This window comes from Ictalurus punctatus, chromosome 19 (assembly GCF_001660625.3).
Source record: "Ictalurus punctatus breed USDA103 chromosome 19, Coco_2.0, whole genome shotgun sequence".
NCBI classification, from domain to species: Eukaryota; Metazoa; Chordata; class Actinopteri; order Siluriformes; family Ictaluridae; genus Ictalurus; species Ictalurus punctatus.
This window is the reverse complement of record NC_030434.2, coordinates 12,996,695-13,011,376: the sequence shown is the minus strand read 5'-3', so window position 1 is coordinate 13,011,376 and position 14,682 is coordinate 12,996,695. Positions and strand designations below refer to the sequence as shown.

The 14,682-nt window shown below is 40.0% G+C and overlaps 1 protein-coding gene across 2 annotated transcripts in view; it reads right to left on the bottom strand.

The window, feature by feature from the left end:
- gramd4a (GRAM domain containing 4a) overlaps positions 1 to 13,836 on the bottom strand; it is a 58,491-nt gene extending 44,655 nt beyond the window's left edge. For both annotated transcript variants that reach the window (XM_053688197.1, XM_053688198.1), the window contains exons 1-2: positions 13,610 to 13,836; positions 6,194 to 6,401 (exon numbers count right to left, since the gene is read on the bottom strand). In XM_053688197.1, the coding sequence (XP_053544172.1) occupies positions 6,194 to 6,401; positions 13,610 to 13,638 (237 nt within the window). In that variant the 5' untranslated portion in view covers positions 13,639 to 13,836. The remainder of the gene's footprint in view (positions 1 to 6,193; positions 6,402 to 13,609) is intronic.
- Between the last annotated feature and the right edge of the window lie 846 nt (positions 13,837 to 14,682).

Below are 14,682 nucleotides of genomic sequence, written 5' to 3'. Positions count from 1 at the left end.
GTGTGTTTTGTGTGTGAGTTGTCAGTGTGTTTTGTGTGTGAGTTGTCAGTGTGTTTTGGATCATTGTCTTGCTGCATGATAAAGCTCCTCCCAATTAGATCAGATGCATTTCTCTGTAATTTGGCAGACAGATCTTCTGTAGACTTCTGAATTCATTCTGCTGTTACCAGCATGAGTTACATCATCGATAAAGATTAGTGACCTTCTTCCAGAAGCAGCCGTGCAAGCCCAAGCCATGACACTACCTCCACCATGCATCACAGATGAGCTTGTACATTCTGGATCATGAGCAGATCCTTTCTTTCTTTCTTTCTTCACATTTTGGCCTTTCCATCACTTTGGTAGAGGTTAATCTTGGGTAAAGAAATTATGTGGCTCATCTCTGTGTTTCTTTGTGAATTCCAATTTTCTGATTTTTACTGCTGATGAGTGGGTTGCATTTCATGGTTTGGCCGCTATATTTCTGCACTCGAAGGGGACTGTATAAATTGTCTCGGCATGAGGATGTATAGTAATGTAGTGCGCACTATGCTGATGGAGAAGTCACATGTTTCAGTAATCTAGTGCACACCACACAGTGAAATAAGAAGTATGCTGCAGAGAGAGAGAGAGAGAGAGAGAAAGTGAAAGAGAGCAGGGCTGTGGTCTGAGTCATCGCTCTCCTCATTTGTTGTCTCAACTGTGAGATGCTGCTGCTCGGAAAATGTCTTATGAGCCTGTCACCTCTTTGCCAGAAATACACCAACACACACACACACACACACACACACACACACACACACTGTCATGATGGGAAAATCCAGTGCCAAGCTGTCGCCAGGATGCCCACCTGCCATACATGTGAAGGATTTAGAGGAAAACAGAGACTGGGTGGGTGTTTAAACACAGATTTTACACACATATGCCCATATTTACACACACACACACACACACACACACACACACACACACACACACGTTCATCTCCAGATTATCATCTCCATTACCGGTTGTCCACAGACAGAACAACAAAGTACAAAACAGCAATTAAATAAGTAAGTGTGACATAAGTCCCTGTGAATGAGCGGTTACCATAGAAACGATAACATATTAGAACATTAATATAAACCTCCTTTATGTTACAGCTGGAACTACTGCGCTGTTACAGAACGACTCCACACCTGTGGTGTTTTATACCACTTACACCTCAGTAATCGTTCAACAATCTAATTTCATTTTTTAAAGAACAACACATTCGATTAGTTTAGGGTTACGTTTAATGCTGTGGAATGTCCAAAAGACGCATTATTTCCTGTTATCATTCACATTATAACAACTATAAACATCCGGCCTCGCCTTTTTTCTCTTTTTTATAATAAGACGAAAAACAAACGTTACCGGAAACCTCTATAAAGCCCTTAATAGTGAAGACTTTTCCATGTCAGTAAAGTTACAGCTTTACCTCTGACTGTTACCAAAGCACTGACGCTGGAGACTCCTTCCAAAAATGCTCACAGAAAACGCCGTCATATCAACAATTACAAGAAACGAGTAGCCGGACTACTGTCCGAGCTGCTGTAGTAGAAGATGAACCAACACCTTCTGGCCAATCAGAATCAAGAATTCAAAAGCACTGCGTTATAAAGGAACAATATCTAAATATCCAAACTAATAGTATTTATTTATCAGTTAAGCTGATAGATAAACACTCAGACGGTGGTAGGGTGAATTGTAAGACATACAGACTGTACTTTGTTTGCTACAGCTAATTAGCTAATGAGACTAATCCCTTTCCAGTCCAAATTTATCTGAGATGATATCAATATAATAATAAATTCTGAAAATAGTTCTGGTATTATTGGCATTTTTATAACCCAGACCGACTCCTCCATTCCTGAGTCAATAAGGATTTCTTTTCCTTTGTGAAGTGTTTGTTTCTACACGTTCATGTGTATAAATGTATATATCGGCGTATAAAGTGTATAGCAGTATATAAATTTATACTCCCTCCTAAGCAAGGTTTTCTTCACAGTAAAATCCCCAGTGTTGTATTAACACCCAGAGTGTTTATACGAGTCCAATGGACTCGTATAAACACTGCAGGGTGTGAATTCAACACTGTGGGTGTTAAATCAACACTGGGGATTTTGCTGTGTTCGGTTATACATTGACCAAAGTCTCAAACTGGACTGGATCGAGCTCAAAAGATCATTTAAAATGCTGAGGCAAAGATGATAAGAGGGCTGTTGTTGAAAGTGGAACTTACTGGAATCGGAGCGATCATGTGATACTCATTCAAATGACATGCATATCGCCCTGTCTTATTGACTCCTGTTTGACTTCTCACATGAAAGAGGAAGTAACATGGACCCAGAGAAATATTTGAATGTAGATATCACTTTTTCAGATGGGGTAAACTTTTTATTATTATTATTATAGATATGCCATGACTGTAATGACTGCGTTTTAAACTACCCATACATTTACCAGTAGGGGTCATGGTCTGGGTTTGGGGATTTGATTCCTGCCTCTGCCCTGTGTGAGCAGAGTTTGCATGTTCTTCAGGGGTTTCCTCTGGGTAATCTGGTTTTCTCCCCCAGTCCAAAGACATGCACCGTAGACTGACTGGCATGTCTAAATTGTCCGTAGTGTGTGAATGTGTGTGTGATTGTGCCCTGCGATGGGTTGGCACCCCGTTCAGGGTGTCCCCTGCCTTGTGCCCCTCTGTAGGATAAGCGGTATGGAAAATGGATGGATGGATGGATGGATAAATTCCCAGTTACATGTTTTTAAACACTCTATATTTGAGCATTTGTGGTTTGTTTTGAATTGTCTAAAATTAGAACATGTGAATTGAGACAGAAAGGTTTATGTGGACAACTCCTTTAATATTTTCCACATTTATTGCCATTCTGTACTTGCTAGTTCTGTGGAGTCAAATTGACTGGAGTCATGTTTACACACATTTGAACTTTCTTCAGCTTTACCCCAAATCCCTTGACAAAAACAGATAAACGACTCCAACCTTAGTCACAACTGAAATGAAATGAAAGGAGTGTTGCACAGGCCAAACAGTAATTTCACCCACTGCACTATAAATAACTACATAAATGATTATCGCTTCCAACCGCAACCAGACGAGAGAAATTAAAAAATGACCACAACAACACCTTCGGATCCATTTAATTTCCTTTTTTATTAAAGTGAATAATTAAACTATGATGGTTTTTCAAATATTACCTTTCATGTAGTGTGTTATAGAGCTGTTTGTGAATGTATAAACTCTGCAAAGTCTCACAAATCAAAGCGCACGACAAACAGAGTTATCGACTCCTAAAAGAAGGACTCGATTCTGAACAGCTGAAGCGAGTCGTTAGTGATTCCAGACTTTACTTCCTGTACTAACCTACGTAAATCTGTAACAAAAAGCCCCGCCTCGGGTCTTCATCGGCTGCTCGCTGACAGACGGAGCTGAAACGCGTTATGGTAGTGGGCGTTTCCTTTTCGATACACGCTGACAGCGGTAGACCAATCACAACAGACTGGGACATCTGACCAATCAGAGCAGAGTATGCTCTCTGAAAGGAGGAGTTTAGAATGAATCCTTTAGAACGGATCATTTAACGAGTCGTTTGTGTAAGTGAGGGGGGGAAAATGCTGAGGTTTAAATTATGAGCACATTAAAGTGTTTTTTGACCTCGGATGCATGTAAATCTATTGTATGAGGCCTTTAAAACAAAATTAGGCACGTTTCAAAGCCGTAATAGGTGCGCTTTAAAGGAAAGATGTTATGGTTTGAGAAGTGGCATGTAGAGGCATCAGAAGTTTTTCTGTAGCTACACTGAGATCTGATGTTTCCAATGTATATATACATATATACAAATATATACATAAAGCTTTGCACTCACTATATAACAACAGCATTTAATTTAAAATAAAACGATCCATTTTCATTGACGCTAAGATATAGAAGAAGAACATCCGAACAACTGATAACATGACCAGTTCAGCTGCGTAGAACTTCGTACATTTGTTCATTTGCTCATTCAGGTGATCTAATGATTATTCCAATTGACAGAAAGTCTTATTTAAACAACAAACAATATGATAACTAAACCAAAAAAAATTCTAATTATTTAAAAATGCCATTTTGCAGAATTGCTGAATGTGTGTCTTGTTTATAATGTACAAGTGTTTTTATTTATTTATTTATTTATTTATTTAATAATTATGTCACACCAGACACTCTCTAACCTAGATTAGATGATAGCATTAGAACAGCGCACATTCAGCTCAAAGGCTCACAGATTATTTTAAACTGCTATGTGGTCTGATAGGAGGCGACTGTGTGGAATAAGAAGGGGGAAAAACAACAGTGAAAGAAATAGCACAGGGAGCAATTGGTTCCTCCTCCACAGAGAACTTTCACATGAGCACCCACTCTCTGTCTACCACCCAGTAGAGGAGAGGAGAGGAGAGAGGAAAAAAGGCTATGTAGATCAGTCAAGACTGAAAGAGAGAGACCGAGAGAGAGACCGAGACAGAGAGAGAGAGAGAGAGAGAGAGAGAACAGAAAAGGTGATAGGAAGGGAGGCGGAGGAGAGCAAAAACACAAAAGATTAAAGCGTAAACAATGAATAAAGAAGTTTAACCAAGAAAAAGAGAAAGCGCAAGGTCACCTCGCATGTGAAACTGTCCTCACGTGGTGCTTACACAACATGATGACTAATCGAATATATTTCATCATGGGAAATGCTTCAAAAATAAGCCGGACACAAAAGGATCCATACACATCGGATCACATTACACAGATATGAGGTTTAAATCTTTTCCACAGTCTGAGAACATCTACAAGATCAATCACATTTCAGAACAAGCCTTCATCTATTACCCATAAAGCATGACTAGGTGATTAATTGAGAAATATTAGGCTATGGAGCAATTACTTTTGGAGTCTCTCAGGCTGCGAGCTCATTGATGGAGACGCCAGGTTTGGTCATGGTGGCGTGTTTAGTCTATTGGTTCTTCCCTCAACACAAAGTCAACAGGAAGAGCGCTGAATAAACAGGAAGGCAGGGGTATCAAGCAAGCTCTGGACTGAACGTCTATCAACACCAGAGCATCTCTCCGTATCTCTCTGGGCTTTGAATTAGCTCAATTAATCCAACAACACATGCCAGGCCCACGGCAGTACACCAAACATCTGCCTCTGTGTTTAGTAGAAACTTCCTGTCAACACCATGTGCGTTTCGCAAACTGTACCACTCAGTTATGACTCGAAAAAAAAATCAATACATTTCCAGTACAGAAAAAGACTAGCAACTGAGTTTCCATTAACAAAATCAACCTACTGATCGTAGACTGGTGCTGTTAGGTAAGATAATTTACATAACGCACCATTTAATAAACCTCAGACATACAAAATGAGTGGTAACAAAGACAGCGTCAGACCGTGACCTTGGCCATGTCTAACCGGTCAGAAATCCAGTCTCATTCATCCAGACAGACATAAAGCCAAAAACATTCACAAGACTAGAATATTAAAACAGTTATTTAAATTGCCTCCCAGTGTGTCAGCTGTATTTAAGTTTGGTAAAGCTAGCTGTGTTTCAGTTTTGAATAAGAACTTAAAACTGGATTTGTGTTAAGTACGGAGAAGTGAATTGACACTGTGTAAACGAACGGGGGTCGAGTTGGGTAAGGCTAAGCCGGTTTGAGTGATGGTTAATTGGGTTTGCGTTACAGTAGGTAAGGTTAACTGAATTGAACTGTTTTTTGGTTAAGTATGACTAGCAGGGTTTGAGAGACCGCTTATTGAATTTGATCCATAGTAAGGTTAGCTGAATTTAAACTGGGTAAAGCTACAGTTGCGATAAAAAGTATTCAACCCCCATTGCAAATCAGGTTTATTTAAAAAAAAAAAAAAAAAATGTACAGACTTTCAGCTGTTTGTAATGAACAAATCAAACAAAAGCAATTGAAATAGTTCAACGCAACGCATGTGTCAAGTGGTTTCCCCAAATTCAACTGAAAATGCAACTTAGAATGATTCACTTTCAAAATGATTCAACCCCTTCATGGCAAGCGTCTTCAGTACTTTAGTAGAGCACGATTTTGCTGTTATGACCTGCTGCAAATGAGAAGCATAGCTGCTGGCAGCGTTCCTCAGGAATCTTAGCCCGTATTTTGGTGTATTTTGGTGTGAATGACTTACTGGTTCTCTCAGCTCGTCCGAGTCTCGTAAGGAAAGCCGAGGCTTCATCAGAATGTCCTCCATGCCTTCGTTATCCGAGGCGGTTGGGGACTCAGCCAGATCCAGGAACTCATCACGCTTCGACCCTCGAAACCTTATTTTGTCCAGCCTCTTTAGCATGTTCAACACAGCCAGCTTAGGCTTTACCTTAACATGGTGTACGCCAACTCTGCAAAAAGAAAAGAGATCCATAAATAAAACTAAAGAACCCTTTCAATTTCACACCATGCTCCTCACATGGAATGTGACATTAAGATATAATAATGTTGTGCTACCTTGCCATCCGAAACAGTAATGTTTTACTGTGGTGGGAAGTGTGCAAAATCTTTCACTTCCCAATGACAGCCTGCGTGTGTGTGTGTGTGTGTGTGTGTGTGTGTGTGTGTGTGTGTGTGTGTATGAGCGAGCACTCTTCTGTGGAACGGTGCTGGTTAAACATGGCACTGCTCTTTGGAGATAGGGTGTGGGCTAGGATTTCACTGTTACACAGACGACAGAGCTACAAATTTTCAAATGCACCTAAACCGACATGACTCATTCCATCATGATCCTCTCTGCTTGCTTAAATGACATCGAAATATGGATGTAGCACGACTTTCTGAGACCAACTGTTTAAAAACAGAAAAGTCATTTAGATTGGGTCAGTCATCCAATAGTAAAAGATTTAAATTAAATTGTTTAAGCCTAGCCATAGACATTACTCCAGTATGTCTATCTTCTGGTTCGGAACTTTGTGTCATACGTTAGACAGCCAGCTCTCATTTCAACTGAATATTAATAAATTCCTTTTCTCATCTCTGGAATACGGCAAAAATTAGAGCACCTCTGAGATGAGCTTTTCCCCCCTTTTTTTAGGCACTTTGTGTCTAGAAAAAACACATTACAAGTAAAAATATATTTGTTATTACTATTAATAACAACAAGATATAATTGTTGTTCAAATAAATAAATAAATAAATAAATAAATAGTAGTAGTAATAATAATAATAATAATAATAATAATGAACAGCCATAAAAGGTGACCTAATTCCCCTGCCATGACTGAGCTATTGGTGAGTAATGAAAGCGAGAGTGAGAGACAGGATCCGTCTGTGACTCATCAGACAGAGTGACACATAATGACAACGTAACGGGATGGCTACACACAGGAAGCACATTTCAGTGCAGCTAGTTTGGCACACTAGTTTTGCCATTTTGATTCCGGTCCTTTATGGTAAATGGTAAAAAGTCTGCACTTATATAGCACTTTTTAACCTTAGTAGTTCTATAAAGCACTTTACACTGGTTTTCATTCACCCATTCACACACACACCAATAGTAGCATGCCATGCAAGGCGCTGACTTGCCATCGGGAGCGACTTGGGGTTCAGTGTCTTGCCCAAGGACACTTCAGCACACTTCACCCTACGATTAGTGGACAACCCGCTCTACCACCTGAGTCACAGCCGCCCCTTTACACGATTTGTCCTGCCACTGACACTTAGCATTTGCCACATAACACACATCATGTGAAGGACATCTACCAAACAAGTAGACAACTAGCATGATGCCAAAGATAGGCAACTGTTATGACTGCGAAATAAAATTTCTGCATTTGATACATTATGCATTATTTTACTGCTGTTTGGGTCTCAATATTCATATTCTTGGTCTGGATTAAAATTGGCATAGTAACAGTCTGGGTCTCAATCTGGGACTTACTGAGTCTTGGTCTGAGTGGTAATCTGGCCTGAGTCTTGGTCTGGGTGGTAATCTGGCCTGAGTCTTGGTCTGGGTGGTAATCTGGCCTGAGTCTTGGTCTGGGTGGTAATCTGGGCTGAGTCTTGGTCTGGGTGGTAATCTGGGCTGAGTCTTGGTCTGGGTGGTAATCTGGGCTGAGTCTTGGTCTGGGTGGTAATCTGGGCTGAGTCTTGGTCTGGGTGGTAATCTGGGCTGAGTCTTGGTCTGGGTGGTAAACTGTTCTGAATCTTGGTCCAGGTGGTAATCTGGTCTGAGTCTTGGTCTGGGTCTCAATACAAAGTCTTGGTCTGGATTCCAGTATTAAGGCAACCTTCCTAGTATTGTCATTTTCATACTGATTCTTCATATGTAGTGAAATCTGGATACATCACACTTCACACAAAAGTCCTCTACCAGTAAACCACTAATATTTTACACCAAAGGTAAGCACTTGTCACTAATGCAAAATCAAATGACCACATGTGACATGTTATGCGCCTTCTTACAGTCTTTTGTTCTGGGTCTTAGTACAAAGTGTCTTAATGTGGGTATGGCTTAGAATCCCAGTTATACATAAATATATTCTGCAGTAGGATGGCATTTGATATATCAGTTATGTCCTATATATTGAAGTGTGGCAAAATCCCCCAGTAAAATATATACTGTCTTCCTTTCAACATGAATAATGTGTAAGTTAAGATCATGTCTGTGATGGTGTTGCATTAAAAAAAAGAAAGCCATCACACCTTCTAATTGCATAATCATATATTATAAGACATTAATTTTGATGTTAGGTTTAGAAACCAACTCCATATTCATGGCAGAGATTTTCTGGTCTTCTGAACAAACACCCAGATAAAATGAGGCAGCAGAGGGGGCACAGATCACCAGGGGATGGTCCCACAGGTTGCAGGATATGTTTAAGATTATGATGAGCTTTGAGAACTGACGATGGTGTGCAGAGTTGTTTTTTTTATTTTATTTTGTGTTTATGTTGCACATTCTCATGTCTTGTTATGCTGGTTGCAATGTGCTTCACATAAACTAGGATACGCAAACCACAGAATGCTTAGGTTAGACACGATATCTGCCTACCACGAAAGTGCCAACCACTTTTGATCTGCGTAGCTGAAGAGAATGTTGCAGAACGTTATCTCATCAGTGCTTGGTACAATAAATGTGGTTTTAATATAAGCTATCACATCACCCAAAATGTTTAAATGTTTAATTATGTTCACCTGTGGGAATACAAGTGTCTTGATATGACTTGTATGATATATATCAATAAATGAATAACATCTTTTTTTGGTGTTGTTTTTTCTGTTACCATGGTAACTCAGTTAACTGTTGCTAGGTAGAGATATTTACTGTACTACCAAATGAAGAAAAAAACAACTCATAATGCTAAATGTTCCACACTAAATTAAATGCAACCGTTAATCTCATCATGAATTAAACATGCTTTAAACTCTGGTCTGAGTCTTGGTCCGGGTGGTAATCCGGTCTGAATCTGGGTTTGAGTGGTAGTCCGGTCTCAGTCTGGGTTTGAGTGGTAATCCGGTCTCAGTCTGGGTTTGAGTGGTAATCCGGTCTCAGTCTGGGTTTGAGTGGTAATCTGGTATGAGTCTGGGTTTGAGTTGTAGTTCCGTCTCAGTCTGGGTTTGAGTGGTAATCCGGTATGAGTCTGGGATTGAGTGGTAATCCGGTATGAGTCTGGGTTTGAGTGGTAATCCGGTATGAGTCTGGGATTGAGTGGTAATCCGGTATGAGTCTGGGTTTGAGTGGTAATCCGGTCTGAGTCTGGGATTGAGTGGTAATCCGGTATGAGTCTGGGATTGAGTGGTAATCCGGTATGAGTCTGGGTTTGAGTGGTAATCCGGTATGAGTCTGGGTTTGAGTGGTAATCCGGTATGAATCTGGGATTGAGTGGTAATCCGGTATGAGTCTGGGTTTGAGTGGTAATCCGGTATGAGTCTGGGATTGAGTGGTAATCCGGTATGAGTCTGGGTTTGAGTGGTAATCTGGTATGAGTCTGGGATTGAGTGGTAATCTGGTCTGAATCTGGTCTGAATCTGGCTTTGAGTGGTAATCTGGTTTGAGTCTTCGTCTGGGTCTCAATACTCAGTCTTGGTCTGGGTTCCAGTCTTAAGGCAACCTTCATAGTTTTGTCATTTTCATACTTTTGATATATATGTACATGTACATGTAGTGTCATGTGAAATCTGGATATATCACACTTCACACAAAAGGCCTCAACAAAAAATACAATTAAATATATCAATAAACGAATAACATCTTTTTTTGCTGTTGTTTTTTTCTGTTACCATGGTAACTCAGTTAACTGTTGCTAGGTAGAGTCATTTACTGTACTACCAAATGAAAGAGAAAAAAAAACCCTCATAAGGCTAAGTGCTTTACAATCCACACTAAATTAAATGTAACCCTTAATCTCATGAATTAACCCTTAAGTCATGAATTAAACATGACTTAAACTCCTCTCACTGAGCCCTGCGCATCTCAGCCTTGTTAAACATTATTGTGGGTGTTGATAGAACTAGCAAAGATGTTCTCCAGGTGCTGCTGCTCCTTTGAAGAGATCCTCTCACCGTAGTGAGTTTACACACACAGATGAAAGTAAGAGCACTCAACAGACCATTATTGTGAAAGGGAATAGTCACATTTAGCTGCCAGCACAGTGTCCTGTAGAAGACAGAGGAGAATACTTGAACAGAATTTAAGACCAAACGTTCCAACTCCTAATGCTTACTCAAGTTCATAGTGTCCACAATGCCTACCGGTTCTCAGCGAGGTCTTCTCATTGAGAGCAGTGTATACAGAGTTAGAATACACTCAGTCTAATGGCACAGCTATCAGGTCACAAACTGCATGCCTCAGTGCCTCGACGACTAGGAGAACATTTCCCACATTCATGATCTAATCAGGTGGTACTACAGACACATTGTGTTGGTGGCCCCATTTTCACATAAAAGTCTTTAGTTTGCCAATAATTTATGTAAATTGGACCTGGCAAAGCACAAGGAAACACGAGCCAAGCATTGCGAAAGAAGGCTATGTCAAAAAAAAACAAAAAAAAACACATCACTGTCAGACTGGTACAAGAAAACAGATTGTTGGTATCTGGTCATTTTATACACACGCTCCAAGTCCTCACTTTATAAATGAACAAATTCAGTATCCTACCAAAGCTTATAACGTAGCATTAACTGAAGAATTCTCAAATCTGATTGGTCGGAAGAAATCTTGCTTAATTTCCTAAAACAGTACAGCTCTGACAGTACTACTAGCTGTAATTCAAATCACAGGGTTATATTAACACACTCATTCTAATACGTTATCGTTTTTATAGTAACAGCTCATTCACAGGACGCGTATCGTGTACATCATCTACAGCTAATATAAACAAACGTGGGCGAAAAAAGTGTCGTTGTTTAACAAAGAAAAATGTGTCGTCGTTGATATGGTGAGGCTTTCAGTTCGGACATGTTTATGTAACAATCATGGAAGGAGTCTCTAGTGCTAGAGCAAGAGAGAAAATCTACAGGACAGAACGTTTTTGGGTTGTTGTTTTTTTGTCTTATGAACCTCAGGAGAGTGAAGGAAAGCAAAACGAAGCTGGTGAGAGAGTGATATTGTTTCTAACAATTTAAGTGATGTTACAATGTCTCTTGTACCTATAAACAGATAAAAAATGATGACGTGTTTATATCATTGGTTGTGGTACATGAAGAATAAATCCTGTAACACATGTTCAAAGAAAATAATTTAGGGATTGTAATGGACCTCCGTTTCAAACCGGACCGCATCACACCACCTTGTCATGGAGCATTTACTTATAACAGTGTTCCCTGTGGTGTTTTATTCCTTCCTTATTACATAGCTCTGAGGGATAATTCATTCTGACTGGTAAATTAAAGCCTTTGGAGGACTATTGTTTTTGAAGAACGCACTGCTGATGAGTCTGTATAATTAATCACCAGATCCTGCTACCATTTTACGTGCCTGGTATTATTCTCCAAACGGTATTTGTTAGCATAGCCGATTACCAAAAAGAAAGCCGCGAGGAGTTCCACTCGCATGTCATTTCACGACAAATAAAAGTGTTTTATTTAACATTTCTGTACATTGTTGTGTAGGTCTTTACGTTATGTAGTTCCGACATCAATCTTTTCTTTTTTTTTTTTATCCCCAGCCGAAGCTTGTAACTGTTAATAAAGTTCAACTGGTAATTAATTTGGATTAATATCCTGAGTAAAATAAAATTTGGTAAATAAAATAGGCCGGTCATTATCACAAAATAAACCCCAAAGTCTGACACAGACTCATTCGATCACAGTGCTGGGATTTGTTTCATGAAATTGATAACGGATTATTCGATAATAAAGACTCCAGGCGGGGTTTTGCAAGGAAACAAACAAGCTCTAGCTTGTTTATTTAGGAAGAAAGCACATGATGGAAGAAAGGAAAACATCACACACTGTGTGAAGGTTATGGTACTGTACCTCCACCCAGCAGTGAAATCACCACCAGTGAGCTGAGTAAGAACCTGTAAAACACGCCAGTACATCCACAAAGCGAATAACCTGGTGAAAAAGTGTGGGAAAATAAAGCTGGCAGAAAGTACCAGCTTAACTGGCGTGTACATGATTTCATAACAGAACATGTACTAGAGCAGAGTAGATCAGAGCGGACTATACCAGCTCGAGGCTTCTCTTCGAGTAATAAAACTAACTCTGACCTCATTCAGTATTTTGACTGATCACAGTGAACAAACAGGAATTTTAATGTGTTTCAAATACGCTCTTTATGTATTCATATACTACTAATATACTATTAATATTACTATTCATTCATTATACATTGCCTACATCAGGTGGTATTATATGTGCAGCGCTTGGCCCTACAAGTATTCTCCCTGCAATAAAACACAGTAATTATTACACAATACAGTTGTCAAGGACAAAATTAGGATAGTTAGAAAAGATTTTGAATTCATATGAAAATGAACTAAAGGCAGGAGTCTCTAAATATCTAGGAATGAACTGGGGTGAATACAGACAGAACTAACCCTGAACCTGAGCGACATATAAACTATTATCTTATATTTAGCTGAGCAGTTCATCAGGGCTTTTATTATCAGGGTCAGTGATGATGTAAATATATTATTACCAAAGAAAGAACGGATGAGAAAAAAAATATTCACATGGATGAATCGCGGACGAATCGATTCTCCTTGAACGACTCTTTCAGGTGAACAAGTGACTCACAAGTTTCACTATTTTTTTTTATAGTTTTTTTAAAAAACATTATTTATTTAAATAATTTTAATTTTTCCAGTATCCCGTCATATTTGATTTGTAGACATGTTATTGACAGTTAACGAGGGTTGTAAATGCTATTATTATTATTATTATTATTATTATTATTATTATTATCACCACACGAGGCATTCAAAAGCACAAACAATGTAGTTTTATTCGGACAAAATGACAGTGTAAATGAAAACTGTAGCCTATATAATAATATTTCTCCTCGCCTCTACAAGGAGTCGGTTCATTTGACTCACGAAGACTTGGCTCATTACAGTGAGTCGGAATATTCATCAGTTTAGTGTGAGAGGATTCAGAGTAAATCTCTTACCCAGCTCTGGAATCGGAGCGAAGTTTCATTAACGCGGAGGTCTGTGTCTGGTCAAACGTCCTTGTGCACCTGCTAGTAATGACAAATAAAAGACAGTAATCCCCCCGAATTAGGTCGCTGTCAGGCCGCTATTCGAGCTCCAGCATCGCAATAAAAAACCTCCTGAAAAGTGCGTCTGAGCTGTCAGAGCGGACGCGGCAGTGAGCCGGAGAGTGCGCGTGTCCGCCTCCTGTTGATTTAACCAGCGTTCGAGCTGGAGCAGGGCATGACATCACACTCACGTGAGCGTCTTAAAGGAGCCGCACATGATTTCTTTCTGAATTTACACTGATCAGCCATAACATTAAAACGACTTGGCTACTATTGTGTAGGTGCTGACAAAACAGCTCAGGCATGCTCAGGCATGGACTCCACAAGACCTCTGAAGGTGTGCTGTGGGATCCGGCACCAAGACGTTTGCGCCAGATCCTTTAAGTCCTGTAAGTTACGAGGTGGGGCCTCCATGGATCAGACTTGTTTGTCCAGCACGTCCAACAGATACTCGATCGGATTGAGATCTGGGGAATTTGGAGGCAACATCTTGAACTCTTTGTCATGTTCCTCAAACCGTTCCTGAACAATTTTCACAGTGTGTCAGGGCGCATTAGCCTGCTGAAAGAGGACACTGACATTAGGGAATACTGTTGTCATGAAGGAGTGTATGTGGTCTCCAGCAGTGTTTAGGTAGGTGGTACGTGTCAAAGTAACATCCACGTGAATGCCAGAACCCAAGGTTTCCCAGCAGAACAGCAGATGCCCAGAGCATCACACTGTCTCCGCTGGCTTACCTTCTTCCCACGGTGTATCCTGGTGGTGTCTTTTCCCCATAATAAGTCATTCACATACACTCGCCCGTCCACATGATGTAAAAGAAAACGTGATTCATCAGATTAGGCCACCTTCTTCCATTGCTACATGGTCCTGTTCTAATGCTCACATGCCCATTGTAGACGTATTTGGTGGTGGACGGGGGTCAGCATTGGCCTGAGGCTACGCAGCCCCATACACACCAAGCTGTGATGCACTGTGTATTC